Genomic DNA, 25525 nt, shown 5'->3' with positions numbered 1-25525 from the left:
GGGTGCATGTCAGGCAAGCCAGGAGGCTGTGGTGCTCCCACGTGTCCAATCCCTGCTCTAAATCACGCAAATCACTCTGAAAGGTGGGCAATATGACATAAAAAAGGATTTGTACAGATAATCCCACCAACTTACAGATTTAGTGATCATTGCCTCATGGCATCTGACTATAAATTGGGAATTCATCTCTCATTAAAAAGGATTTGCACATTTTTACTCTTGATTAATTACCCCCTCTCTCTCTCTTTAGAATTTTGAGCATTTGATATCTTGTAATATCATTGTAAAGTCAGTCAGCTAATAGCGACCTGACCCTTATCATCAATATAAGCATCAGTGGACGTAGGACTTGCTACCTTAGCATTCGAACTACTTAAAAAAATGTCCCCATTGCATGTACTATCTCTTTATCCATTATAGATCACGCATCAACAGTTTGATGCTAGAAGGAGGGCCCTGATTTAGTGTTCATCCTTCATCAGGAGAATCTCCAACTTACCGATCCTACAGCAACGAATGTCCCGCCAACCAGAACATGAGCAAACCAACCAGGGCATTGAGGGGTCCCTCCAAGTTCAGGGGGATACTTCTTCCAGAAAACCTTCAGCCCCACAGAATACTATGGGAGATATCCTGTCAAGCTCACAGCTTGACCCTGCTATAAGAAGCTACCTGGAGAGGTTTGACAATACTCTCCAGACGGTCAACCAAAGGTTGGACCGCTTGGACCAAGGCGCGCCATCTAAGTCAGCTGCGGCGGTTGTCAAAAACGCCTATAAGTCACGCGAAAGCGAGACAAAGGGAAATAGCCCGTGCCGCGAGCACTGTAGCGCGAAGACGAAAGGGTAAGCAAGTGGAAAAAAGCAAGCTCACGGGCTCCAAAGGGCCAGCAAACACCGACCGCGTCCCAAACAGAATACCAGTCTCGTTGAGACTCGGTGAAAAGACACAGCCTGAGCTGTCCCATGCCACGTCACAGGTACATACCCATAAAAGTGCTGGATGGGGCGATTCTTATCACCGTCAGCAAACCAATCCTGGTCGTCACCGTGTGAGAGGGTCCCACACTTCGCGGGTCGATTCTTACCACCGTGAAGGTCGTGAGAATACCCCGCATCTTTCCTCGCCATCGCACGCCTCTAGTCAGTGTGTGTCGAGAATGGCTGGAACCGCCAGCCAAGGCAAAGAAGAGCCCGACCTATGGACATTCCTCAATCGTAACTGCGAGAATCGAGCTCTTGTGGGTGAAAGCAACCCCCAAGCGGCTCCGTTGCCGCAAATTGAGGAGCTGCAGTGAGCTCTAGATAGGCTAAGGGCTCAGCAAAATGAGCAGGGACAAGTCGCATCTGCGTCCCCCTTCTCTCCCAAAATGTTAGTCGCTCCACTCCCACCAGGATTCAGGATGCCCGACATGCGCGCGTTTGATGGAAATTCTGATCCGTAAGATCATCTGTATGAAGTTAACGACCTAATGGAGCTTCACCAGGTCTCAGATTTGGCAAAATACTGCTGTTTAGCAGTGACAGTGACCTCTCAGGCTAAACGATGGTTCAGGTCGCTCCCAGCGGGGTCGATCCGTTCGTGGCCTCAGATGAGCACGACGTTCCTAAGGCATTTCCAAGCGAATCAAAAGTTTTCGATGCCTTTAAGCTACCTCAACAATATCAGGCAAGAAAGGGATGAGTCCCTCCAATCTTACATTGACCGCTTCCACAAAGAACTCAACAAGGTGGCTCATACTCCCGAAGAGTCTGTTCGGACTCTCATCATAGCCGGGGTTCGCCCACAACGCGACCTGTGGAAAGAATTACAAGCTGAGGACGATGTCTCCCTCATAGGATTCTACAACCTTGCGGAGAAGTATCTCCGAATAGAAAATTTGTTGGCAGCACTCTGCTGTCGCGACCTCGGTACATTGAGCAATATGTCTGGTAGGGGGGAGAGTAGAAGAGCTGATCGCAGAGGGGATGCTGACGATCAGCGAAAAGGGAAGAAACCCCGCTATGAGCACAAAAAATCATATGCTCCTGTTCCTCGTTGCGACCGCGACAGAATTCCATACACTCCACTGAATGTGTCTATATCAGCCATTCTTGATAAATCCGAGGAGGCCAGTCTGCTCGGTGAACCAGAACCCATGAAAACTCCTGCGACAGCCAGAAATAACAAAAAATACTGTCGCTTCCATCGGGATAATAGGCATCATACAGATGAATGCCAAGCTCTAAAGAAAGCAATCGAAGAGCTCATCAAGAAAGGGCACTTCAAGGAGTATATTGATGACTCCGCTCCTGCAAAAGAGAAGAGTTAAGAGGAACAAGGGAGAAAGCGTCGTGATCGCAGAGGGTATAGTAGCATTAACATAATCTTTGGAGGACCGCACCTCGCAGGAAACATACGGGGTGCGCAGGAAAGGTACGCTCGTGAAGCTCATCACGACCCGATCAGGGTGATGAACACATCGCAGCGACCACAAAAAGCTCGAAAGGAGGAGCCGATCGCCTTCTACGAGAAGGAGGCAACTCGTTTGCATCATCCTCACTACGATGCCCTTGTGATCACACCCCTCATAGGACACCATAACGTCTGCAAAATGCTCGTAGACAACGGAAGCGCCGTGAACATTTTGTTCCAGACCTCTTTCGAAAGAATAAACTTGGACGAGGCCGACTTAAAGCCCGCCTCGATCCCTCTTTACGGCTTTACAAGAGACCACCTGATCCCCAAAGGAACGATCCAGCTCCCAGTTATGCTGGGTGACTACGATGAGGTAACTAAAGTTACTGAATTCTTGGTCGTGGATTACCCATCGGCCTTCAATGGAATCCTGGGGCGACCACTATTGAGAAACTTCAAAGCGGTCACTTCCATATACCATCTCAAGATAAAGTTCCCAACCCCAATAGGGATAGGGGAAGTGAATAGATCGCAAAGCGCATCTCGCGACTACTACATAAAAGCAGTGCAGATGACGTGTAAAGGAAAGGGCATTTCGCGGTGTGTGTCCCGACAAGCTATGGCGATTAGCCGGATCGAGCCATAGCCTGGCCTAGCAGAGGATAATATAGATCCTCGAATCCAGGAAACCCCTTCCAGTAGCCTGACTGAGGATTTGTCTGAGGTATCGGTCGATCCGAAAGATCCGAGCCCAGTGTTAAGAATTGGGAGCAGTCTCAACCCCCAGGTCGCGTTCCAGCTGATTAGCTTCATGATAGAAAATATCAATATGTTTGCCTGGTCACACGCAGATATGGTTGGGATCAACTCGGACATCATTTGTCATGCGTTAAACATCGACAGCCAAGCCAAGCCAGTTCACCAGAAGAGAAGAGCAATGGATCTGCAGCGGTATGCTGCCTTGAAATTTGAAGTGGACAACCTCTTCCGAAATGGGTCCATCCGAGAGGCACTCTACCCGACCTGGGTTGCCAACTCAGTTCTGGTAAAGAAGCCAAATAGCAAGTGGCAAACCTGCGTTGACTTCAACAACCTCAATAAGGCTTGCCCTAAAGACAGCTTCTCTCTGCCAAGAATTGACCAGCTCGTGGATGTCACCTCGGGGCACGAGCTACTAAGTTTCATGGACACATACTCAGGATACAATCAAATTCTAATGTATGGGCCAGACGAGGAGCATATGTCCTTCATTACAGACTGGGGGCTATATTGTTACAAAGTTATGCCTTTCGGCCTCAAGAACGCTAGCGCGACCTACCAGCTGTTGGTTAACCGAATGTTCTCCGACCAGATTGGCAAAACAATGGAGGTTTATGTGGATGACATGCTTGTCAAATCCCAGGTCACCTTAGAGCACATCGCGCATCTCGCTAAGATGTTTGACATCCTCCGACTGTATAGAATGAACCTGAATTGTCTCAAGTGTTCTTTCGGAGTATCGTCAGGAAAATTCCTGGGGTACATGGTAAACCAGCGAGGGATAGAGATAAACCCTGAGAAGATTCAAGCTCTACTCGATATGGAGAGCCCGACCAGCAAAAAACAGGTCATGTGTCTTAATGGGCAAATAGCGGCACTTAGTCACTTCATATCGAGATTTACAGATCGCTGTTTACCGTTCTTCAATATCCTAAAGGCCAACAAGAAGTTCAAGTGGACACCCGAGTACGAACAGGCGTTCCAAAGCATAAAAGAACACCTCGGGAAACCACCTCTCCTGTCCAAGTCTTTCCCACAAGAAATCCTGCTTTTGTACCTGTCCGTCTCTCAGTTCGCGATCAGTGCAGCTCTGATTCGGGAAGAAGAAAAGGCACAATGGCCAGTATACTATGCAAGCAAGCGCTTGACGGATGCCGAGATGCGGTATCCAGAAATGAAGCGATTAGCCTATGCCCTGCTGATCGCCTCCAGAAAACTGCGACCTTATTTCCACGCTCATACTATCCATGTGATGACTAATTACCCACTCAGGCAAGTCCTTCAGAAGCCAGAAGCATCGGGTAAACTACTTAAATGGGCCAAATTAAGTCAGTTCGATCTTAAGTACAAGCCGAGATCGACTATCAAGAGGCAGGCAGTTGCTGACTTCATCTCAGAATTTTCTTATCTTCCAAGTGAGCAACAGCCTGGTGAAGCCATTCAGGAAAATATTCAGAACCTGTCGACCTGGAGCCTCCACGTCAACAGGTCATCGAATAGGAAAAGGGCCAGTGTAGGTCTTCTTCTTCTGAGCCCCGAAAGGGCTCGCATTTATAACATTCTTTGGTTCAGATTTAAAGCAACCAACAATGAGGCTGAGTATGAAGCCCTGCTCGCCGGGTTGCGGTTGGCCAGAGAAATGGGTGCAATCGCGATCAGTGTCCACAGTGACTCTATGCTGGTCGTCAACCAAATTTTGGGGGAATATCAGGTCAAGGAAGAAAACATGGTCCGTTATCTGAAAGAAGCTAAAGCCACACTCGAGCCATTCAAGCATTTTGAAATCACTCAGATCCCCAGAGACAACAACTCTGTGGCGGACGCCCTGGCAAGGATAGCCTCGTCGTTGGACTCAGAGGCACCAGATAGCATTCCTATTCGGCTCGTTGAAACCCCAAGTATCAGCCCGATTGAACAGGCCATGAATATGACGCATTCTGATCCCTGGATGACTCCCATCTTCCAGTACCTCAAGAATGGGATCTTGCCGGATGACAAGGTCGAGGCAAGGGTCTTGCGAACAAGATCTTCTCGCTACACCCTCATCGGGGATCAACTGTATAGGAGAGGATTTAGTGCACCTCTCATTCGATGTGTAACCAGCGAAGAAGCGGACTACATTATGAGGGAAATTCATGAAGGGATCTGCGGTAATCACACCGCCGCACGATCTCTTGCAAACAAGGTTGTTCGTCAAGGGTACTATTAGCCTCGAGTTCAAGATGACGCTTACAACTTTGTCAAGAGGTGTGATAAGTGTCAGCGGTTCACGAGCATACCGCGAGTGCCCTCCCACGAACTGATAACTATGACTAGCCCCTGACCTTTCTCCATGTGGGGGATCGATCTCATTGGCTCCTTGCCAGTTGGAAAAGGGGGAGTCAAATATGCCGTGATCACGGTAGATTACTTCACTAAATGGTTAGAAGCTGAACTGCTAGCTGTGATCACGACCAGAAAACTCAAAGACTTCATTTTCAGGAATATTGTGCTGCTTTGGAATTCCTCACACCCTCATTTCAGATAATGGAAAACAATTCGACGAGGAATTCAAACAATTTTGTGACGAGCTAGGCATCCATAAGAAATTCGCCTGTGTCACGAGACCATAAGCAAATGGCCAAGTTGAAGCTGTCAACAAAACCATCAAGCACACCCTGAAGGGGAAACTTGGCGCAGCTAAGGGGAATTGGGCCGACGACCTCCCTGAAGTCCTATGGGTGTACAGAACAACTCCAAGAACCTCCACCTTGGAAACACCTTTTTCGCTGGCATACGGATGCGAAGCAATGATTCCCGTTGAGGTGGGAACTGGTTCACTTCGGAGAGACTTGTACGATGAGACTAACAACGAAGCACTCATAAGGGCAAGCCTAGACCTTATTGAAGAACATCGCAGCAAGGCTTCGCTAAGGATAGCAGCCTATCAGCAACGCACGAAGAAGTTCTTCGATTCAAATGTCAGGCGAAGAGACTTCCAGGTCGGCGACCTAGTGTTAAAGGAAATTCTCCTTGAACCAGGGAACCAAGTGCGGGAGTTTTAGGGCCAAACTGGGAGGGTCCGTACCGCATTGATAAAGTAATCAGACCGGGGACTTATCATCTCAAAAGGCTAAACGGTTCCAAGGTACCCCGAGCCTGGAATGTTGAGCACCTTCGGCCATACTATCAGTAATTCCAAACTCAGCTTTCCTTGTAAATTAATTTCTGATTTTTGTAAGTCATTTCTTTGTAAAATTTTATATTGGACGTTTGTAACAATCTCTGTGTATAATCCTTTTCGTGCGAATGAGTTATGTTATCTTTGACTCAATGAATGTAAACAATCAGAAAGTACTCATGTGTAATGAAACGAACAGAAATTGTGTAAGTAAAAAATGTGAATTTTATTAATAAGGAGTACAGCAGGCAAAAAAGATATGGCTGAGAACCCTAAATTGACTCTTAAAGGGGGCGACCTCCACGTCCTAAGGCTGGTTGGTTGAAGGTCTACCCGAAGCATGTCCCGAACCATCTGCTTGGGAGGCTGCTGCTTCATCATCCTCATGTGCCATTGTCATAAGTGTTTCGCGCCAGCCATCAGGGAGGTCGGACAGGTCGAGCTGCTGATTCCTCGGCTGCAGGGCGTAGATAGACTCGATCGCCCATTCGACAGCCCTCTCCTCGACCTCCTCAGCTTGCTTCTGCATCTCCTCTATCAAGGAAGCAACTTTCCCTTAACTTCCCTAAAGTTCAACTTCAAGAGCCTACCTTAGCTTCTCAGAAGCCTCTCTCTCCTGCTCTACTCGCGTGATCTGTAGGGAGGCCGCTTTCAGTTCCTGGTCCTTCTCCCCAGCCTGCCTAGAGAGTCTGGCTACGGTCTTTTGCAATTCCTTTATCTCTTCCCCCTGCTTCTCAAGCTGCGTCTTCTGGAAGTCAACGGTGCGAAGAGTCGCTTCCTTTTCGCTTTGGAACCGGTTCGCCAATTCGGAATATAAGTTTCTCTCCGTTTCAGCGACCTCCAGGTTTCGCTTGAGCATCGCGTTCTCTCCCTTCAGTGTGACCTCCCTCTTTGCAGCCCCCAGTTGAGCCTTCTCTAGGGACATTCGCATGGAAAGAAGGGCCTATGAACAAAGAAAGATGGAGTTAACCTATCAAAAGAAGCTAAAGGTAGTCCTCGCCAGGAACAGTTCGCTCACTTTGCTTATATGCTGGATCGACATAGACATCAGGTCGACGTCGTTGGAAATTGTGAACTGCTCGAATGATTCCGAGAGTCCGCATTCCAGTAAAGTGTAGACCACCGGCTGTAAATACTCTGATAGGTTTCCCAACGAATCAAACACTGGGGTACCGGTCTTCGCACCCTCAGTAGCAGTCGGTTCAACCCTTGATTCCTTTCTCGGCCTTCTCCCGACGTCCTTCTGAGACCTCCTTAGCTGCTCGCCTTTAGATTTGGTCTCTGATTCCTCGGCCTGAATCTACCTTCTCTTTTTCCGCTAAGCCATCGTTTTCATCCTTGAGCGAGTAGGCGACGGCTGGGAAACCTTCGTGGTTCGCGTTGTTGCATCTTCTACCGGCTGCGAATAAGAAGTTTCGGAAGGTTGCGTCGATTGGCCCAGGGTCGCGCCCTCAGCCAGGGGGATTGTTCGAGCAGCTTCGGCCGGCTTAGCTTTCTTCGACCAAGGAAAATTGATAGGCCTTCGTCGAGGCTGCTCTGGTTCCTTCAGCAGCATGGTTGCTGCATGCAAGACAAGGTTAATAAGGCACTCTATTCCACGACCAGGAAAAGAATTAGTTAGCAAAACTTACATGGTGGAGGCTCTAACGATGCGCTTGCGTTAAAGAAACCATATTTTCGCAAATTAGCGGTCGTCACAAGTGTCCTCTCGTCTCGCTTGTCCTCAGGTAGGGAGCCGAAGTGTACAATTCTTCTCCTGTCGTGGAACAGCCCTATTTCGGTCGTTTTGTTAACTGTCAAGAAGAAAAAACTAGGTCATAAGAGCGAACACGCTTCGAACGCAATAAGTTCGCCAAAGCAAAGCAGAAATACAAACAAAGAGAAAGAGGCCTACTCGGATCCTAGAAGCGGCAATGGCTATCGTAACGAAAGAAGAAAAACTTCGTTTCGTAGGCCCCCGCGTTGCTGGGATAACTGTGTATCCCGTCGGCAATGGTAGGTCGCCTGGACAAGTAATACGAATCCTTGTCCCTGCTCTTTTTCAGATAATATAAGTAACCGAGCTCCAAGGCGGTCAGCTCGCCCAGCCCGTTTTCCTGACATACGATGTACATTGCAACAGTAATGACGTACGTGTTCGGGTCAGCTGCATCGGTGCGACCTTGAAGTGGTCCAAAAACCACCTGATGAAAGGGTGTAGAGGGATAAGTCCTCCACCCTTGATAATCTCCTCAGAGATCGCGGCCAAGCTGCTTGTTGGGTATCGCGACGAGTGCACCTCGATGCCGAATTGGCTTATTAACCTCTCGAGTTCTTCCTCGGTGAGTACCGAGAAAACCTCGAGAGGGATGCTAGGAGCACCATGCGGGGACGAGCTGGTTCCCTGCTCAGGTCTAGTAGTCGAGGGGTCCATTTTGCCAGTCTGCAAAAGTGACAAGCAGAAGGGTTATTTGGCCTCCGTACGCTATATCGTACGATGACGTGGGATGAAATAAACTCCTTAAATCCTAAAGAAAAACCCTAGCAACATGATTTGAGCCGCCATTCACGGCTCAAACCCGGTTCAAACGACTAGTCTCCGATGGGTTACCGGAAGACTGACGCCATTAACTCATGGAAAAAATGAAATAATGGCAAGGAAACTCTTACCTCTCAGAGTAAGACGACAGTTTCTGCTTCAAATGCCAGAAAAATACAGGTTTGGAAGACAAAGGTTCCTGGCCTGTGGAAATCTTTTGTTCTTTGTGAAAAAGGCTATGGTGACATTGCCTGAAAACAATTTGAGGTTTTTATAACGCGGGAATTGGCGTTTGGATTCCTCGGAATCGAAATGACGTTTGAGCGGTAAAGGCTTCTTACCGTTGATCTTGGCCACGTGTCACTCATTAGCGGGGAAGGGTGAACGAAACGACTGGATAAAGTTAAACTTTCATCTTTCCAATTGAAAAGCTCAAACGACGGCCATACTACTCTCAGAGCATTAATTGCATCTTAAATCTTCATTTAATGCTCTGATAAGGTGCGCCGTTCCAACGCATAATGCATTTAATGTTCTGATAAAGCGCATTGTTTCAGTATGCAAGGCATTAAATATGATTGGCTGGCATTTACCACGCAAGGGACACACCTATCAGCACAGGGATTGCTTCATTAAATGCCTTCCTATCACCAGAATAAACGGGTGACGTCAGATGAAACCAGGTCGCTCGTCCTTAAGTATGCGAAGTCGCGCTCATAAAAATGCTACTCCGACCTACTTTCAAACGGACTAAAATTTCCAGAAATCATCCCGTTGTGGCACGACTTGTAGTTTCTAAGGTTCATTCCTCAAACCTTAAAAATTAGGGGGCTTTGGTTATGCCTAAAAATACAAGGGCTGACGTTAGGACCATTTAGCCCACAAAAGTCAGATCATTGGAACAACCACCGTCTGCTTCTGTCAGGATAGTGGGTGCGCATCAGGCAAGCCAGGAGGCTGTGGTGCTCCCACGTGTCCAATCCCTGCTCTAAATTGCGCAAATCACTCTGGAAGGTGGGCAATGTGACATAAAGAAGGATTTGCATGGATAATCCCACCAACTTACAGATTTAGTAATCATTGCCTCATGGCATCTGACTATAAATTGGGAATTCATCTCTCATTAAAAGGGATTCGCACATTTTTACTCTTGATTAATTACTCTCTCTCTCTCTCTCTCTTTAGAATTCTGAGCATTTGATACCTTGTAATATCATTGTAAAGTCAGTCAGCTAATAGCGACCTGACCCTTATCATCAATATAAACATCAGTGGACGTAAGACTTACTACCTTAGCATCCGAACCACTTTAAAAACTGTCCCCATTGCATTTACTATCTCTTTATCCATTACATTCACGTGTGACTTCTGAGTCCATATAACATTTCACACATGTGTTTCGTTGGTGCAAAATCACGCATCAACACCATGCATTGAACAAGATAAAGATGCTGTCTTAATCTAAGTTTTTATCTTATCAATGAATCATTAACATCCACATAACTATAAAACTGAAGGTAAAATTAGATCAATAAGAGATCCTGATTCAAACTATAGATGTTTTGTAAATCCACAATATTAGTGTTCTTAGTTCTATCGTGAATAACTATTAACTGCACAATAACTCAAGGACTATGTACACAGTTACTGAGCTAACAAAAATGCCAATCAAGTTCCTACTTTCAACCCTATATATCGTGCGTTCTAAACATCAAAGACAGTTTCATTAGGCCATCCAACAATCTAAGACAGCAGAACCCAGAAGAGGTATGCAAAATGCAGATCAGTCACCAAGGAGCTGCAGCCAGACTTTCAAAATCAAGCTGAGCATTCTGAATATCCTGCTTACAAACATCCAAATCTGATTTCAGTTCAGTAATCTTCGAATCATTTTGTTGCATAAGTAACATAATCTTTCTCTTCTTTTCTTCTAATAACTTCATTCCTTCAACAACTTCAGCAAACTCTGCGTTGATTTTCATTTGCTCATGAGTGTGGTCTAAGATCTGATGTTCAAATTCTTTCGAAACCTCTTGAAGCTGTTCTTGTCTATCTTTCATTAATTGCAGCTCAGTCAGACGATTCCGTATGGGCTGAACGTCAAAGCCATGCAATTCTATGTCTTGAAGAGTTTCAGAAATGCTATCAAAGATGCTCTTTGGGTCATTGACTTGTAAATCAGATGTCCGCTTTACCACTTTGGCAAAAGTTATCATGTAACCAAATGCTAATCCATCGCGAAACATCTCTTTGCATTGTTTTAAAGGATGGAAGTGAGGCTTCTGTGGCATTGTTTCCAATACTTCTACAGACTCAGAAAAAGTTTTCCGCATTGATGAAAGCTCCATACCAGGGAAGCACTGATTCTTTTCTCTTACTCTATCACCGGCTGAGTCGTTTGCGGTAGATTCCTTTACAATTTGAGTTAGTTTTCCTTTAGCCTTATTCCTCTGGTTCTGGTTGATAGTCCTACCACAGAGAAACCCTGGACAAGAAAAACCAAAACCAATTTATCAAGCCAACTATAACAAGTGGGACTAGATTAAAACTCACATCAGCTTACTTGAGTCAATCAGAATTTTTCGACTGCATAACCCATCAAACCACATTGATGTAGGTTTAGCAGCAGTATCCACGTCGCCCGGTAACTGTACAATGGCCATCTCGGCTTCTCTCGTACTGCAACCTGTATCAGAAATGTTAGCTGCTTTTTCTGCTGATGCATCTTTAGAACCTGAAAAATCCATGAAAGGAGTTAAGATCCAAAACGAGAAAAGTCCAAACAAAAGAATAAATAGACGATATGCTAAACAGAAGGATAAGAAACCAAGGCCCAACTATTTTATTTCAATATGTCTCCCAGCTCAAAGAAAATGAAATGCTTGGCTTGGCTTTGATTATGATTTGCAATTTAGCACAATATCTAGGATGTGCAACATCAGAACTTATCTCATCTTTCCTTTCATGGTAATCATTCTCAGGATATGTCAAGCCTCCCACAAACATTGATTTTTATGAGGAAGGAGATGGTATTTCATTTCACTAATTACAAAAGTTTTTATACCACATATGCGGTTAATTGTGTAAATGTTGCACAATAGCTGAGGAAACATGTAAACAAACTAGTGGACTGCTGTAGCTGATATTCAAATATGTTTCACAAAAGATGCAACAAACATGTTCAACTAGTAATTTAAGAACACCTAGTGTCTAAGTCTGACATTACAAAAAAGAAGAAAAGTAGAAGATCAATCATTAACATTTTTCTTCTGTAGTATTATTTTCTACAGCATATGCTTGTTAAGTTCATTGCTGAATGCTGGTGCAACTTTTAGATATGGCAATTTTTTTCCCCCAATGATAATGCACCATGATTTCGTAGCTATTTTAGTTTGCTTTATGGTTTATTCAAGATCCGCTTTGAAGTAGAATAAGCTCCATACCTGTAGACTCTCCTGTGATTTCAGAAGATTCAACACCATTACTAGCATAATCCTCTAAGTTCATTTTATTAACAGCTACTCTAGCTTCATAACGCTTCTCATCTAAAAAATCACAATACTTCTTTATGTGTAAGAAAATAAGTAATATTACACCAACAGCCCTCTCTTACAAACTTTCTCTCACAGCCTGACTTGACAGCTCGTAATTGATCAGATCGCAATTAATTAGTGAGACTCATGCGGGACCTATGTAGGACTCATTATGAACTGACCAATTGCGAGTTGCCACGTCAGGATTGTGAGAGAGGGTTGTTAGTGTAGTATTATTAGTAAGAAAATGTTAATCTGAAGACATAACTGTAGCATCAAGTTATTGCATACCATTCACTTGAGTTTTTTTACCTTTAGATTCTGCTGCATTTGTTGGTGATTCAGCATCAATAATCACAGGATACTTTAAAACCATATTATCAGCATCACCTTCAGCTCCATCATTCTTTGTACCTTCAAAATCTCCTGTGTTTTTAGCCGACTCAGCATCAATTGCATGATCCTTGAAAGCAAATTTTTTAACAGAACTTCCAGCTCCATCATGCTTTCTAACTTTAGATTCTTCCATGTTTTCTGTTGATAATCCATCATCAATCTCGTGATACTTTAATAACAATTTATCAACATCTTCTCCGACTCCATCATGCTTTGTACGTTTAGACTTTCCAGTACTTATAGGTGATTCAGCATCAGTACTATCATAGTCCTTCAAAACAAGTACATCAACAGCTAGAGTTTGTGTACCTATAGCCGATGTTTTTTGTCGCTCTCCTCTCTTTCTTTTCAAACAGCCAGGGCGACCTTTCTTCTTTGCTATCTGGTTCAAAAGCAAGATTAAACATCATGCATGAGACGGAGTTAAGGTCAAATGAAATTCAAGAGAACAAAATTTCACACTGATCTTAGCTGATATTCTTGGATAAGTAAAGCAATATTTGCACTTACCGATTTTAGTTTCTTGCAATTAGCCACAATATCAGTTTCTTCAGGATTAGCAGTGCCGCTGCAGGGTGACTGTTCTTCATACTGCATGCCGTCAAGGACATCCAGAAACAATGTGATTAGCTCGTCATAAAGGCGTGCTATTTTGTTTATTCTATTTCAGGGATTTATTGTTATAGATATTAAACATATTCGAATCAATGAACACAGACACTAGTTGAGTTGAGACAGCTGAATCTATTTCGGAAAATAATACACCTAAAACGGAATGGAATTTGCAGGGGATGAAGGAAAAATCAAATCTAACAAATACAAAGAAAAATGAAAACCCTAATTTTTAGTCAACCTCATTGTTTTATTCACACTCATAAAATGTGTATGGCACATGATGGAGAATTTCTACTTCCATGTGAAACAAAATAACTACAATGAAGAACAATAAAATAGAGAACGCTTAAGAAGAAAAAAGAGAGAAACCAACTTCATTTATAGACTTCACACCTAAAAAGTTATCAGCTTTAAGAATTTCCCTTTTATTCCTTGAATAAAATCTGAAAAAGATGACACCTTTGACTCAAAACTCAAACAAATTAATCACCATATATACTCAGAAAGCAACTTCATTTATAAACTCTGAACGAAATAGAGAAGCAACAGGAACAAAATAATAATAGTTAAACAAAACAAACAGTAAACAAAGAAAGTAATACGCGCGATTTACCCTGGTTCACCCAATGTAGGCTACGTCCAGCTGAGTCAATATTATTGCAATATGCCTCACTTCTCTCGTTTACAATGAATGAATTGTTCTCACACCCATAACAAGAGAAAAGTATGTTTATATACTAGGTTTAAGGGATTAAACCTAGTTTTACAAGAATTCCTATTCCTAAGCCCAACCCAAAAAGGAATTAATAACTTAAAAGGAATCCTACAGCGGGACCCCCGAGTGCGTCTCCGTTACCCATTAATGCTGAAGTAGTCGACAACTCCAACAAACTCCACCAACCAAAAGTCATCGGCTTTACTATTTTTAATTACATTCTCTGAATAAGATTTAAAAAATATGGCACCTTTGACTCAGAACTCAAACAAATTATCCACCATACTCATAAAAACAAAAACTTTACGTAACCAACTTACATGAAACCCAACAAAAACAAACTTCAAGAACTTGAATACCTTCCGCCGGCGCAGAACCCGACTGCTGATCTTGGCCACCTGCTTTTGGGGTCGGATCCATTTGCCTCCTTCCCAATCCCAGTGAGGCCTCAACTCATGACGCTTAAAATGAAGCAACTGAGGTGGGTTCTCAAAATACACAGAGTAAATGTTTGCTCCTGGTTTATTTCCACAACCACACCAATCCACCACCCATCAAGAGACATGGCATCAACAAAATCATTGACTTGAAGGTCATGCTCATCGTTTGGAGGCAAAGGCCTCACAAAAGAGGAGTTAACGTACTCAGTTAATGCCTTTCCAGAGCCAACATCACGTAGCAAAGTTTGGTACTCTATATGAACATTTTTAGTCCTTTTGTTGGGAGGAGAAGGTGTCAATCGTGGTGGTGATGGTGGCTCCAATACTTTGGCCACGTACCAAACACCTTTGTACCCATCTGAATCACTTCTCACTTCAACTAAAGAGCCTTTTTTGATGAAGGATTTGTCATCACCGCCGGGCATTTTCAGTTTCATTTTTTATCCTAACAATGTATAAAGAAAATATCAAAGGTTTCTTGAGCAACAAAACGGAGAGAGAGAGAGAGAGAGAGAGAGAGAGAGAGAGAGAACGAGGTGTTTTATGCTTTTGTTTTTTATCCTAAGTTAGAATGCAATAGAGATTAAAGCCAGTGGCGAACGATTCGTTTTCCTTATGCAGTGATACATTGTGCACGGGTGTCAGAGTTTGTGTTAACTCACTGCAACAAATGAGGAATTCAATGGAGAGAAATTGAACGGAGTTTTGTTTTGAAGAATATTTAATGATGAAGTTGGTTGAGTTTTAAAAGTCTGTTTAATTGAGGTTTGGAAGCACTTCTAGAAAATTTAAAATCAAATAAACTATTAAATAAATGTTAAAAAAAAAAAAAAAACTATCCCCATTCCAGCCAATGCTAGCTGTGTATATAATACAGTACTTTGGAATTGTATGCTACTAAATATTTATATTATAAATTATTGTTTGTTTCTATTTTAACTTTAACGTTATTCTATATCTTTAAAAATCTAGAATATCACAATCTTATTACATCATCTATAAATCTAGAATATCACGGTCGTGTTACATCGTCTATATCACTATTCAATTAATTTACATTAACTGTGAAATTTTCATTCTCATTTATCTTTATATTGAATGTAATTGATGGTCACTAAATATAAAAACTACTTGGTATGTAAACATTGACTCGGATACCACACCATCAATTTCACCGTGCTATCATAGACTTTCTCATAACACAACCTAATGAATTAGTATTAGTATCACTTCTATTTTTTTTTTTTTTCCCCTCTCATTTATCTTTATAGTTACTATGCTTGACAATACTATACTTATAATCCAATCTCACTAATTTTCTCTCACAATGTTAACGTGATAGCTCGTAATTGATCAGTTTGTAAATAAGTTCTGTTTGCCCAATTACGAGCTATTATATCGAGATTGTGAGAGAAAATTTATAAGATTGTGTTTTGAGTCAATTTTTATTGTAAAATTAATGTTAAAAGGTTTGAATTTTGTTAAGAAGATGTAAGCATCTGAAGTGGGCCTTAATCAGGCTTTGCTCTTATACCCAAACCCAAATTCACTTTTTTTTTTTTTTTTTTTTTTAAAAGAATGCAAGGCTCAGTTAAAATGTTTTAGAGATGTTTTTCAAATTTTACTAGATGTACGAGGGGTAGGGTAATTTTCTAGAGGGTTTTTAGTTATTTATTTTATAAGAGCCTGTTGGATTGGATGTACTTTATTTTGTTTTATAGGTGTCTCGATGTAGTTTCCAAGGGGCAATCATAATTTTTTGGGAGGTTTTTCAAAGACTAATATTATGTTCACAATCTTCTTTTACAACATTAACGTAATAATTGAGTTGATAACTATCACGTCAACTCTCACCACCTCCAAAATATTAAATGACTTTGATTAAACATAAACAATCGTTTCTTCATAAGGAAAAACTGTTCCTTACGAAGAAACAGAAAGAATGATTGTTCCTAATAAATGAACAATCGTTCGTCTTTAAGGAATGTCTATTCCTGTTTAGTCAAAGTCGTCAGTTGACATAATATTGTTAACTTTACTACCACGTTAGGGTTGTAAGAGAAGGTTGTGAGATTAGATTATAAACATAATATTTTTGTTTTTTAAAACTTCTTTAATACCCAGGCTCGGGTCTGGCCCACCAAAACCTTGGCCCAATTTTCCCGAGCCGGACCGTCTATATATTTTGCCCAGGCTGGGTCGATTTTCTTTACATCCTAGTTGGAGCGTCCAGTTTTCCACCAAAGCACTGACGAATATGTAATTCCACCTCATTGAGTTATATTGCTCATGGAGCCTATTTGCAACATGGTTAGTCACTGGGTGCGCCCAGTCACTCAATTAAGCCAGCCCACTTTAAGAAGGCTATTTTTGCATTCTTTTATCGGACCCAACTTGAGCAACAAACAACATGGATATTGGATAATTTGTCTAGGGGAATTTAAAAAAAAAAAAAAAAATGAAAAAGATGTCATTCAAGTAGGGCTGTTGAGAGTGATTTAAAAAAAGGTTGGATAAATGTGTAAGTTTGGTTTTCGTTGAGAGTGATTGTGGAATATTTTTTCAGAAAATTTGTCAAAGAAAAGTGTTGGAATGGTGGTGTCGTTGAGTGGTTTTGTTCCTGTTGATTTGAGATTTGTTAGGCCCTAGGTATTTAAGAATTGTTTTAGGTGTTTGGATAGTTGATGCTGGGTGTAAAAGTGAGAGTTTTCCCTAGAAAATTATGATGGGTGAGTACTCGAGATCTTTGGCTAGATTTGGTTTTTTCTAGCTAAATACACGGTGGATCTGACCGAAAAATGCTAGATCGGCACACTACTGGCCAGATCCAGTCGATAGTGCGCCATTACGGTAGATTTTGGCCACCTTCTGGTGGTAATGGCTGAAATCTGGCAAATGTGGGTGAATGGGGGTGTTTTTGTCAATTTATAAACTTTTTTGTTGGGGGTGTTTAGTTAAATTAACAAACCTAAGGGGTTTAAAAAAAGTTGAATAAAATAGAATTAGATTTTGAAAATAGAGAAAAAAAATATGTATTGCGAACAAGATATGAATAGTCTAGGGAAAAAAAAAACAGTAAAACAAACATGATTTTTCGAGAAAAAAATTAATATTATATTACTATTTGCCAAATGTGTGCAAAAGAAGTAGTCGAAACATTTTAAATAATGCTTAAACTCTATATTTAATATTATTTTGGTAGTCAGTGATGATTTACTCTTAAGGTCTTAGTTAAAGAAATAAAAAAAAAAAAAAAAACATTTTAAAAGAAAAAAATGTGGTCAAAATATGTTTCATATTATAAGATATTGTCATATTAATTATTTACATATGAGTACCAAAGATGTGAGAGATGTGTTATAAATTAAATGACGAGTGTTTCTCTCGTGAAGTCCAAAGTTCTCAATAATGCTTTAATTTGTGACCTCCAATTCCAAACCTTTGAAATTCTTCTATTTCTTCAGGGGTTGTTAACAAATAAAAACCCCCTTAGGTATAATCAAATAAAAGAATCCCCTATTAGTTTGTAATAATAACAAAAGTTCACTACGTTCATTACACTTTCAGTGTTAAAATATGCGACAACGGGATAATTTCATAAATATTTATTAACTTACTATGTTATAAATATTTTTTTTTTTTTTTTTTTTTTTTTTGTTGTGACCGAGAGGTATAGACCAGTTTATAAACACTTTAATTAATTCTTCGAGACTTTAAAATTAACGACTAAGTAAACCTTTGTATTAGTATTAAGGGAATCAAATTCATAACTTCTTGAGTAATATACCCAAGAATCCCTATTGTCTCACCTCGGCCACCCAGTGGTGGTTTGTGTTATAAATTCTAATGACTCGGTAACACTAAGGGGGTTTTATGTTAATTTTTAAAATTTCAAGGATGCTTTATTATTTGATTAACCTATGCGGGTCAAGAAAACCCCCTTTTTTTTTTTCCAGCATGATTCGAGAGTTATATTAATATTTTTTTCTCACTTAACATCTAAACGCCGACACAATTGCTTGTTAATTTATTCTCTTCAAATAAATCTACAGTAACAACCAATAATATGCCTTTTAATTATGGGACATAGGCCACCTTTTATTAAAGTTTAATGATGATTGATTTGATGGCCAAATTTCTGCTCCAATAATACATAGAACTAAAATTATGAAAGCAGAATATATTGGTTAATTAATTAATTAAAATGAGAAATAAAGTTTATATTATAAGATACATATGTCACCATACTTCCCAACAAGGCATGACCATTGACAGATTATATTTAAAAAAAAATGGTGGTTATGATAATGAAAACCAACCTATTTTTTCAGCTAATTCAAGTTAAATTAATTAAAGTATGATTGTAATGTAACACCAAACTTATTATAGAGAGAGAAGTATATAATACTAGAGACAAATTAGCTGGTGTGGATCCCATTCATTACTCAAAATTAGGGTTTACATAATTATTTGACCTGGTCAAGTTTGATTCTCCAAGTGTATCTCAATTGTTAGAGATATAAAAGTCTATATTATACTTGATTGGCTACATTCATGATATGAATAAGAAGAATTTAATTTATATATATATATATATATATAAATTATGAACTATATGTAGAATGACTCTATAGTAAAATTAAAAGGGGTTTAATTTAAAATTAATAAATAAAAAGATTAATTATTAATCAATTAAAGTGAAGTTGCATTTTGCGTGAAATCAACAGATTAACCTTTTATTTGATAGAAAAGATTGAAGCATTTTATATGCTTTTTAATTTGTGATTAGATGAAAGTTGATGATAGAATTGAGATTAGAAAGAAAGTAAAAGTTAAATCGGTTGGAAGGAAAATAATTGAATCATTCAAAATCTTAAGAAAGCCTTACATTAACTTTAGATTAAACCACATTCTCACTCGAGGTTTAGCGAAATCTCAAATTGATAACCCTGATTGCATTTATTAGATTTTTACCTTTAAACTAATATCGTTAGTGACTATTGAATGGTTAAAATGATGAATGCCGGCAAGTGAAGGTATAGGTTTTGTAGAGGAGGTTCTGGAGAGTCCAATAGCAATCTTGGAAGTGATTTTGAATTTCAAAATCTACCGAAAAAAGCCAAAAACCTCAACTTGAACGCTGTTAACTTGAGCTATTTTTTGTTAACATGAGCGTTTCTTTGGTCAAAGAAAGTACTGACGCAGTTTAGCGTGCTAATGTGCATTGCATTATCATAAAAAGTTAAAAATATGTTAAAATAAAAGAAACGACGTTACTTTAAGGGTGAGATTTAGAATAATACAATCAAAGATATCACTTGAGATTTCGTTCAACCTCGGGTGGGAGTATGTCGTTTGCTCTTAACTTAAATAATACCAATAAATTAGCTTTAAGCCACCTAATTACACCAAGTAATTACTGCTTAATTGCATTATTAATGGGCCATGCATAATCATTGAGTTGTAAAGGTCATACTCATTCGTGGCTCTGATTTAGATGCCTCCACCCAAGACCCAACCATCACCACTTAATTATTATTTGATATCCAAGATGATTTACTGTAATATAATATAAATACATCAATTTAATTACAAACACATTCTTATTTTTTTGTCGATTAATTAAATGAGAACCCAACCATTACTGGGTGATCAGATGATAAAAAGAAGAAAAAATGTTCTATGAATTCTTGAGTTTAAGTTCTTTTAGACACTATAGGAATAACCACTAAGGCTCTTATCCAGTTGACAATTTTAAAATCTCAAAGAATTAATTGAGATATGTACAAACTAGCTTAAACATCCTTGTTAATAAAGCAGAGTTTAATATATTAATTTTCTTGTTTTTTTTATTAAATAGTAGTTGTTGAGAACATCTCTCAATTACGTAATTGGTAAAACGCTTGGCTTATGCGCATTGCATACATTCAATTAATCACATCTCTCATTTCTTTCGAACTCATCATTTTTGACACTTTCAATATTCATGATGACCCTTTTGATTATCACATTCAATTAATTAAATTATTAAACAGTCGTATTATATAGCTTTTGAAGTATGAACATGTGTATAATCCTTCCACCACGACAACCCTTTTGTTCATATTTCTATATCATATTATTTATTTATTCTATTTCTTTCTCGTTTAGCATGGATGGTCAGATATATATTGCCCACCGAATCAACATTATAAATATTATTAATAACTATATATAAATTAAACAATTACCCACCACATATCATATAATATACTGATCAATCCTTCTTATTTCTTCCTTATTGCATGCCTACATATTCTCCCTCCCTCCCTCCCTCTCCCTTTCCCTCTTAATTTTCTTGTCTCTAACAATTAATCAATTTTTAACCCTCCATGAAGCTTCATTCCATGGAGCTTCCTTTTCCCAAGAACCAAAAATCCAAGAACTCCAAAAATAGTTCTCCTCACAACCTTTACCCTAGTTCTTCTTTCATCATTTCTCTAAATTCCCTCTACCAAAAAACTTTTCTTTTTCACCTAAATCTTCTCCTTCCTCCTTCAATACATTCTCCATCCAACGATAACATTCACAACGATCATCGTCCCGATAATGATGACCAGAAATCTATACATGATCAAATCAAAGACTTTCTTAGCGCTCATAAATCTTGCGATATATTTTCCGGAGAATGGGTGCCGAACCCTGAAGCGCCGTATTACACGAACACGACGTGTTGGGCGATACATGAGCACCAGAACTGCATGAAATATGGACGGCCCGATAGTGAGTTCATGAAATGGAAATGGAAACCGGATGGCTGTGATCTTCCTGTTTTTAATCCTGGTCAGTTCCTGGAAATCATGAGAGGAAAATCTCTTGCTTTTGTTGGAGACTCTGTGGGTAAAAATCAAATGCAGTCATTGATTGCCTCATTTCTAGGGTGAGCCTCCTCCTACTTAGCTTTCATCTATATTTTCTGTTGCTCGTACATATATATTTAATATTCTCAGTTATAGACGTTGTAAAGGATTGTTACATAAACAACATAACATTACTATATATATATATATATATATATATATATATATATATCTATTTGATATGAATATGGAAGTTAGTTGACCTAAACCATTGAGTAATCGAAAGATTAGGTAAAACAATGGAGTGGGTACTCTGTCAATCTGGAAATTTGGCATATTTACTTACTCCTCCTCCCCTGCAAATCTGAACAACTCCTTATAAATTTATTATTTTCAAGACTTCGTTTTCTCTTTTACTTCAATTTTTTCGACCTTGAAATTTCTTTTTGACACTTTCATTAATTCAATTCTGAAGCCTCTCCACCATGAATAAACAAACTGATATACAATCTCTTAATGACATATCTTGACCAAGGTAGAATGAGATTATCTGGTCATATTCATCAATTAAATAAAAAGGTAACCTCTCTCATCTGCTATTATTATTATTTATTGTTTTCCCTCTAATTTAATTAATGTGAAGGAGTCGTGCCACCTAAAACTCGAGTGAATTAAGTAGTTTGATAAAAACTCTTGATGTATTATTCAATAAGTCTTGAGTTTGAATTTTTTTCAAGTGTTAATAAGAGTAGTCACTGGAGCTCTTATTCGATTGATAATTCTAGAGTCTCAGATGATTAATTGAGATGTACCTAAGCTGGTCCTAACATCCCGATCATAAAAAAGCAAAATAATAATAATAATAATAGAGAATTAAGTATGCATATTAAGATTGATATGTTTGGATTATGTGACACTTTCATTTGACATTCCAACCAATTTTCATATGGCTAAGCATGATTAGTTGACAGTTTCCCAATTACTATTCCCATTAACTAATCACAAATATTGAGTTGTCCAACACCAAATTTAGTAACGTGGGCTCCTTACCATATAAAAAAATAATTTTATTCTATAGAGTTTAGGTAAATAGAGTCTCCACCCACCATGATATCTGGTCTTATAATTCAAACTCAATAATTTTTCAGACCCACCTTCCAGAATCTAATGTGACGGCGGCTACGACGATAATTTTATATCGACGGACTTACATAATAGTATATAATTATTTGTTGCATTACATAGTTACATATCTTTCATTTTGTTTAATTCTACTACTTTTAATTTGACTAACTTAACTAACTTGTCCTTGATTTTGCATTATAGAGAAGGGGGCACATGCCCCCCTGATTTTGCATTAAATTAAGCTTAACTAACTTGTCCAATCTTGTGTTTTTTATGTTCTTACTTTTAGACACCTGAAATATTACTATCAGAAAAATATTTGAAGAATTTTCAATGAACCATAGGAGGTATTATCTCTTTATATAAACTTTTAGTTTTCATGTTTACATGAACTATACAACATATTTTAAATACTAAAATTCTACTGTAATCCTATTCACAAAAATTCTGGGTCCGTCACTAATGATGATACATATGGAATAGTTTCATTTTAGAGTTTTTTGAATTCTAAGTTTTTTTCTTTGGATTGTAATTTCAGATTGTATATCCTGAAGATGTTTCATACACATCAGATGAAAGATTCAAACGTTGGTTGTACAAATCCCACAACTTCACTTTAGCCACATTTTTTACACCCCATTTAGTGAGGTCCAAGCAAGCAGACGCCAATGGCCCAACTAACACAGGCATCTTCAACCTCTACCTGGACGAATACGATGAAGAATGGACAACCCAAATCGACGATTTTGACTATGTCATCCTCTCCGCAGGCCACTGGTTCTTCCGTTCCTTGGTCTTCTTTGAAAACAGCCAACTCGTCGGCTGCCGCTACTGCCTCCTGGAAAATGTCACAGACATGCCAATGTATTATGGATACAGAAAGGCCTTCAGGACGGCCTTTAAGGCCATCAATAGCTTGCAAAATTACAAGGGAATAACATATCTCAGGACTTTTGCACCATCACATTTCGAGAATGGACTCTGGAATGAAGGAGGGAATTGTTTAAGAACAAGGCCATTCCAGAGCAATGAGACGAGATTGGAGGATACGAACTTGGAGCTCTACATGATCCAATTGGAGGAGCTCAAGATTGCTGAGAGAGAAGGGAGGAAAAGTGGGAAAAAATTTAGATTACTTGACACAACACAGGCTACATTACTGAGACCTGATGGTCATCCTAGTAGATATGGGCACTGGCCTCATGAAAATGTGACATTGTATAATGACTGTGTGCACTGGTGCCTGCCCGGACCGATCGATACGTGGAACGATTTCTTGCTGGAGATGCTGAAGATGGAGGGTATTAAATCATATGAGGAGAAGCTTCACCCTGCAGAAGACAGAAAAATGAAGTTTAGATAGAGTCGATTCAAGTTCTTTTCATTATTATTATTATTATTTTTTTTTTGTTTTTCAGGTCATTTTCTTGTGCTTTTAGAGTTGTGTATTTGTGTCTAAAATTTGATCTAAAAAGTACTTTGATATATAACGAAAGAAGATAGTGTATATATTAAAGAATTAACCAAGCAATGTGATAAGGGTAATGTTACGTCCATAATCAAATCTCATAAACTTCTTTTACAATCCTAACATGTCACTTGAGTTGTGTATTTGTGTCTAAAATTTGATCTAAAAAGTACTTTAAATTATTTGATATATAACGAAAGAAGATAGTGTATACATTAAAGAATTTACCAAGTAACGTGATAAGAGTAATGTTACGTCCACAACCAAATCTCACAAACTTCTTTTACAATCTTAATGTGTCACTTGAGTTGGGACTATCATATTAGCTCCCACCATACTCCAAGACACTAAATGACTTTGACTAAACACGAACGACCGTTTCTTAGGGACGAACGATCGTTCCTTCATAAAAGAATAACTGTTTTTTATGAAAGAACAAGCATTCATTATGAAAGGAAAACCAAATGAATGGCTGACGTGACAATGCCAACTCAACTGACATGTTGGAGTTGTGGGAGAAGTTTGTGAGATTTGGTTGTGGATGTAATATTATTGATGTGATAATTCCCTTCTGGAAATGAACTTTAACAAACCTAGGGGGGTGTGTTTGTTTTAGTATTTTTGATATTTTTAGAGTTGGGTGAGAATAACGAGGAATGATTTGAAAATTAACAAAAACACCCCCTAGGTTTGTTGAATAACTGAACACCCTGTAATGAAAAAATTAAAAATTATAAAAATACCCCCACTCACCCATTAAATTCCGGTAGCCAGCCACCACCGTCGGAGGGTGGCTGGAGTCGTCGTATCAAAACACCATCGGCTAGATCTGGCCGATCGTGCGCCAAAATTGCCTTTTCCAGCCAGATCTGGCCATGTTTGGTCGTCAACGACGGCCCAAAGATATAGCCATCGTGGTGACCAACTACGGCCAACGGGCAGATTTTTTGCCGTGGATTTGGCATTTTTCTGCCAGATCCATGGTGGATCTGGCCGAAAAATGATAGATCGACGCACTACCGGCTAGATCCAATCGGTAGTGCACCATTATACCAGATTTCAGCCACCTTCTAACGATGGTGACCAGAATTTGATAAATGTGGGTGGGTGGGTGGGTGGGGGTGTTTTTGTCAATTTTTAAATTTTTTTTCTGGGGGTATTTAGTTAAATTAATAAACTTAAGGAGTTTAAAATTTAGTTGAAGAAAATATAATAATATTTTCAAAATAGAGAAACAAACTGGTATTTTGGAAATAGTATGAAAATGATAGATAAAAATATTTAAACAGATTATACATTCTATTAAGTAATCTATGTGGGTGTAAGCTTAAAGGCATTTGTGTATTTTGGCTTAAGGGCATTTGTCTTTATCTACCTATATAACTGTATCTTTGATTGAGAAATACGTAGAACAGCAAAATCAATTTCGTCTTCTCTCCAAACACGTTTCTAATATGGTATCAAAGCAGTTATGCAATTCTTCAATAATCGCAATTGATTGATCCTGATCTCTTTTCTATTTCATAGCCCTAAATCACATCTTAGCCCTAATTCTTCCAA

At 39.4% G+C, this 25525-nt stretch overlaps 2 protein-coding genes across 2 annotated transcripts; one reads left to right on the top strand and one right to left on the bottom strand.

The window, feature by feature from the left end:
* Positions 1-10621: 10621 nt before the first annotated feature.
* On the bottom strand, positions 10622-14970 carry LOC116137747 (DUF724 domain-containing protein 3-like). Its single transcript, XM_031423444.1, is given in 7 exon segments — positions 10622-11319; positions 11398-11568; positions 12278-12379; positions 12680-13145; positions 13274-13354; positions 14414-14596; positions 14599-14970. Coding segments are annotated over 7 exon segments (2073 nt in total).
* A 5934-nt stretch (positions 14971-20904) lies between these two features.
* Positions 20905-24010, top strand: LOC116137746 (protein trichome birefringence-like 19). Its single transcript, XM_031423443.1, is given in 3 exon segments — positions 20905-21433; positions 21436-21452; positions 23036-24010. Coding segments are annotated over 3 exon segments (1371 nt in total). The 3' UTR covers positions 23861-24010.
* The last annotated feature ends 1515 nt before the right edge of the window (positions 24011-25525 follow it).

Source organism: Pistacia vera, unplaced genomic scaffold (genome assembly GCF_008641045.1).
Source record: "Pistacia vera cultivar Batoury unplaced genomic scaffold, PisVer_v2 Contig333, whole genome shotgun sequence".
NCBI classification, from domain to species: Eukaryota; Viridiplantae; Streptophyta; class Magnoliopsida; order Sapindales; family Anacardiaceae; genus Pistacia; species Pistacia vera.
This window is presented reverse-complemented; position numbering and strand designations above follow the sequence as displayed.